Source organism: Bufo bufo, chromosome 2, assembly GCF_905171765.1.
Source record: "Bufo bufo chromosome 2, aBufBuf1.1, whole genome shotgun sequence".
Lineage (NCBI taxonomy): Eukaryota > Metazoa > Chordata > Amphibia > Anura > Bufonidae > Bufo > Bufo bufo.
In genome coordinates, this window is record NC_053390.1 from 468828912 (window position 1) to 468834534 (window position 5623).

Below are 5623 nucleotides of genomic sequence, written 5' to 3' on the forward strand. Positions count from 1 at the left end.
CTATCAGTCCTGCTAGAATATCATGAATAAAGGCCCAACTGGGTGTTACATGTTGGAGGTGTGTCCCTGCATAGTCTGACACCGGGACCACTAATTAGATATAGATTTAGGTTTTAGACTGTGCTAGGACACAACCCAACTGATAATGCCTAGCTGTATCCTTATTTGTAAATGTCCAGTAAGAATAATAGAGGAACGGCAAAACATACAGTAATGAATAGGTCCTCATTACAGTAATAGATAGGTCCTCATTAAATAATGCCAGGAGTAAGCCCCCATAATCTAGATGCAGCAATCATTTAAAAAGTCAAGATGTATTATACATTGCTTGTGTGATCACAGCTGCTTTTGGACACAAGTAAGTAGATTTTAATGCATACATGTGAGAAGGGGTAAAATTCCTCATCCATGTGTGAAATCCCTGGTTTTGTCCTGCCCAATACCCTTACTCTCCAACATCAGTCACCGAAGACTCTGGTTAGGCATTTATAAAAATTACAGTGCATACAGAACGTCTTGTAGATCCGGATATGCAAAATGTATTTGTATTTGTATTTGCAGATCCAAATGTGTAAGGGATAAAAAGATGTAGTGGCAGTACAAGTTGTGGATAACATACACAGTTCTTCAGATCATGTTAACAGATTTGTTAAATCACTAACAAATATTCCACAAAGAAAAAAGAAAAGAAAAGAAAAAAGACTGTATAATATAAGCATTAAAATAAAATCAATTATAGTCATATATAAAATGGAATTCTTTGTACTATGTATTTTATAGGCTGAAAAGTAAAACAGTGCAATGTGATGCAAATTCTGCTAGAGGTTTAGAGGTCTTAAAAGGAGTTGTCCAAGATAATTAAAAATCGTATACAAGGCCCCTGAATGGCCTAAAATAAAAAAAAGTGATGTTATCCTTTCATATTCTATAGTGCCATTTCGGTTCATCTGCCACTGCAGAGATACTGTTCCGGTATATGGAATGTGACCGCCACAGCCATTCACAGTCCTCAGTGGTCTACTGCTAAGGACAGCGATAGGCTGCAGTGGTCATGTGCCATACACCTGCATGTCACTGCTGGAGTTTGTAAACAAGTAATGGCAGAAGGATCGGACCAGTGACGCAGAAAACAGCGCTAAAGAAAAAGGTAAGTACAACATTTTTATTTTAGACCATCCCATCCATGAACTTGTCTGAGATTTTTAATTATCTCTGACAACCCAAGCTTAGCACATCCACAGTCTGTGTCAGAGAACAAATATATAGCAAGAAGCCTACATCTAGCTACATGCACAATCAGGATCTCTATTTCTAGCATACACCCCTGACATCGTCTGCTCCTGGCCTTTCCATGGATTTTAGTAGCTCTTCAACAAAGCTCATCTCTGCAGTGACTTGTGCTGCTAATGCTTCATATCGGTTTTCCAATCTGCCAAATCTCCTCTTCAGACCATTTGCACTTAGCATGGTAGTTCGCAGATCTTCTTGAAGCTGCCGACGTTGACCTTCTCCATGCTGTAGCTCTTGTTGAAGCCCCATCAGCTGTCGTGTCACACCTTCTTGCTCTTCCCGATACCAGCTTTCCTTCTCTTCATAAATGGAGCGCAGAGTACAAACATCTTCACGCGAAGTAGTCTGACTCTTCTGTAGCTCACGGAGCGCATCTTCTGCAGCTCCTAACTCTTCCAACACATGGCTGAATCTTTCAAAATTGACATATGTATTATTAGGAGGCATGCTCGAATGGGATTTGATTGTATATTCCTTAAGTCGCGTTGTCTTCAACCTCCTTCGCTCCGGCCGCTTTCCACTGTCCTCATGGCGAACATTGCGGCGCTTGATGGCCTGTGTAGAGAGCAACAGAATTTTGGTTTCTTTTTTTATGTATGCAAATGTATATATTAACTGTAATTACAACAGTTAGGTTCAACATTTGCATCAGAATCTCTGTAGCATGCAGTACTATTTTCCCATCAAAAGGCTAGACCCCACCAAATGTCAATTGAGTCCATCAGATATTTGTTTACAAATTAAATATATCATGGGTTTTACTCAAGCCACAAAGCAGATCTGAACCGTTACTAAGCAAACAGACCTAATGTATAAGCATAATTAAAAACTGTATAACATCTCACCTTAATCCATGAATGTTCCAAACTCTCATCAATTGTCATCCGTTTCCTAAGGAATTAAATATATGTTATGAGTACATAGTATGCAACCCATTACCACTAGAATGAAATGAGTTGCACCAATCATAACGATTTATGGCACTTGCATTACATATGCTTTAAATGTTTGACCAATGGGGTTTATCCTCCATGATCCCTTGTCCTTTCCTATTTAAATACAAGCTGAGAGAAGGTCTGTTGAACCCCCACTCAAACAATAGCATATCCTTAAAATGTGGGTCTTGCCACAAGAGGATGTAAAAGTGCTTCCCTTGTGGCCCTATAAAAAGGATTTTAGACGCTACTTTTGAGTAACATACCTCTTGGTGAGAGATTGTTGACTGATAGACATGCCTCTACAACGCACTCAGACATTTTGCTCAGTTGACAGATGTTGAGAAGGGGAACATCAATTGACTGAGAGAAACAGGATGGTCGTTTCAACGAACTGTCCTCCATCTAGGCTATTCCGTCCTAGTGGTTACTTAAGGGCACGCAAACATGGTTAACAGGCTGTGGATGGCCAAGACACACCCCTGGTAGAAAGAGTTGTTTGATCCACAAACAAGCATGAGCAGCCTCCACAGTTTAATTGTCCACTATCCCGGCACAGTTGACACGTTCATTACACACCACTATCTCTGGCCATACCATTTCCAGGCACTTAGCAGAAGGAAATTTGGCGTCACTGCTATTGACAGCCAGCCACCACGGTCTTTGTTTGTAGTGGCGTTGTGAACAAGAAACCTGGACTGCTACGGACTGGAACTGTATTGTCTTTTGTGACAAATCCAGGTTCTCTTTGGGATCCCACGTGAGTGGGTATGGTGAGCGCTTCAATCCTGCCTTTGCTGTGCAGTACATACTGCCTCAGCTGCTGTTGTGATTATCTGGGGAGCCATCACATAAGAAAGTCACCCTAAGCAGTGATTTACAAGGGACACCAACAGCTCAGCAATGTGTGCAGGACATCCTGCAACCATATGTGTTTCCTCTCATGGCCAGGCTTCCAACTAGTATTTTTCAGCAGGACAATGCTCGTCTACACAAAGCAAGGGTTTCCCAGGAATGTCTCTGCCAGACTGCAACACTTATTTGGCCTGCCCGGTCAACAGTTTTATCGCCAATTGAGAATATATGGGATCAGCTGGGACTCCAGCTTTGGCAATCTACGAGTGTGCAGGATCTACAGGCCCATCTGTGGGCAAATGTGTCATAGGATACCATACAGAACCTGTATGCCTCCATGCCCAACCGTATTTCATCTTGTATTCAGTCTAGAGGTTGCCCAACAGGGTATTAGAGCCTCCTTTCAATACAGTTTTACTCAAACTCATCCTTCTGATCTAAGGCTGGGTTTACACTTGAGCGTATTTTATATGCGCGTTTAACGCGCGTTTTTGTCCATAGTCAACGCGCGTTTGTGTGATTGACAGCAGTGTCCTATGGCCGCAAACGCCCAAAGAAGCTCAAGAACTTTTTTGAGCGTAGGGCGTTTTTCAGCGCGTTCAAACGCGCTGTAAAACGCCCAAGTGAGAACCAGGGCCATAGGGAAGCATTGGTTTTCATGTGTTGAGCGTTTTACAGCGCGTTTGAACGCGCTGTAAAACGCTCAAGTGTGAACCCAGCCTAATAGTGTCATTGCATATATCATTGCATTTACACATAGAAAGTTTCATTTAATTCCAACTACTTCATTATTACTGCATTATTTCTTTGTCAATTAGTGTACTTATGTACAGAAGAAGACAGCAGATATCCTATCTGAGTATCTCTGATGGCAGTAAGTAAAATGAGAAGGTTTCTTTTTACTGCTGGAATAATACTTTACAAAAAGAAATGTCCTAACTTACTTTGGATCTTTGACTAGCAGTCTTCGTATGAAATCCTTAGCAAGTTCACTTGTATTACTGAAATATTCCTCATCAAAATCATAATTAACACCTGAAATATTGGTCAACGTTTCCTGTTTTGTCTCTCCCAGAAAGGGAGATGCCCCACTTAACCTGTGAAGTAAAAAAAAAAAGTTACAGGTAATATATAATAAAAAATACAACTTATCCCAGAATAAATAATCTCTGATATGGCTATATAAATGGAAAATTAAAAAAGAAGAGTTGTGGCTTTTGGAACGTGGGGAGCTTAATATGACAGGCAGCAGCATAGGATAAAAGTGAATGAACTGGTGTCCATAAAAAAATTATACATGATTTTCATGTGCAAACATTTTCTATTAAGGCCTCTTTTACACAACAGTTTTTTTTTCCGTTTTGCGGGCCATTTTTTGCGTTCCGGATCCGTTGTTCCGTTTTTTGGAGTACATTCCGTTTTTTTTTGCGGAACCATTGAAATGAATGGTTCCGCAAAAAAAAAACGGAATGTACTCCGTATGCATTCCGTTTCCGTATTTCCGTTCCGTTGAAAGATAGAACATGTCCTATATTTGGCCGCAAATCACGTTCCGTGGCTCCATTAAAGTCAATGGGTCTGCAAAAAAACGGAATGCATACGGAAATGCATCCGTATGTCTTCCGTATCCGTTCCGTTTTTTGCGGAACCATCTATTGAAAATGTTATGCCCAGCCCAATTTTTTCTATGAAATTACTGTATACAGTATATGCCATACGGAAAAACGGAATGGAAACACAACGGAAACAAAAAACGGAACAACGGATACGTTTAAAACGGACCGCAAAACACTGAAAAAGCCATACGGTCTTGTGAAAGAGGCCTTAATGTGAAGTTTTGTAAGATTTTGCTCTGCATTTTGCAGACCGCAAAATACATATGGTCATGTGTCTGCATTTAAGCAGTAAATCATGACAGTAATCAAAACTGTTTAGTTTTTTGCTAATTGACTATAGCTAGAGGCTGGATAACCATTTCTCTTAGACCTAGAGTCGTCAAATGATAGACTTTCTAGTATCCTATAATATTCTCAAATTATGTTTGACACAACATGGAAACCTTGGATGTCTTATCTTGAGGGTCTGACACAGTTCCTAATCTTTCCTAGGCATAGTGGGGGATATTTATCAGTAGAACTGGCTTAGTTGCCCATAGCAACCAGTCAGATTCCACCTTTCATTTTCCAAAGGAGCGGTGAAAAATGAAAGGAGGAATCTGATTGGTTGTTACGGGCAACTAAGCCAGTTCTACTTTACATCAGTTTGATAAAGGACCCCAGGGTTGTCTGTCTTGTTTCTCCCTCTTTTGTGCATTTATACTCTGATATTTAAATTGGGACTTTCTTATACTTTGTCAGAATAATTATCCCTTTTGTTTTTGTTTTTCCCTGTTGTATTTTGTAAATACAGTACTAGATTTGTAATGGAACATGTGATAAGTTACAGGGCAATTCAAAATAAATCAGACATTTCATAAAGTCAAATTGTATTATATTATGCCCTGATAACGAGACTAGTCACTTGTCTTGATATGGCTATTACCC

General features: G+C 40.1%; 1 protein-coding gene across 1 annotated transcript in view; it reads right to left on the minus strand.

The window, feature by feature from the left end:
* Positions 1 to 532: 532 nt before the first annotated feature.
* The window catches only part of DAPK3 (death associated protein kinase 3), a 34229-nt gene continuing 29138 nt past the window's right edge, over positions 533 to 5623 (minus strand). Inside the window, exons 6-8 of the mRNA XM_040417701.1 lie at positions 4025 to 4177; positions 2136 to 2181; positions 533 to 1845 (exon numbers count right to left, since the gene is read on the minus strand). Of these exons, the coding sequence (XP_040273635.1) occupies positions 1312 to 1845; positions 2136 to 2181; positions 4025 to 4177 (733 nt within the window). The 3' untranslated portion in view covers positions 533 to 1311. The remainder of the gene's footprint in view (positions 1846 to 2135; positions 2182 to 4024; positions 4178 to 5623) is intronic.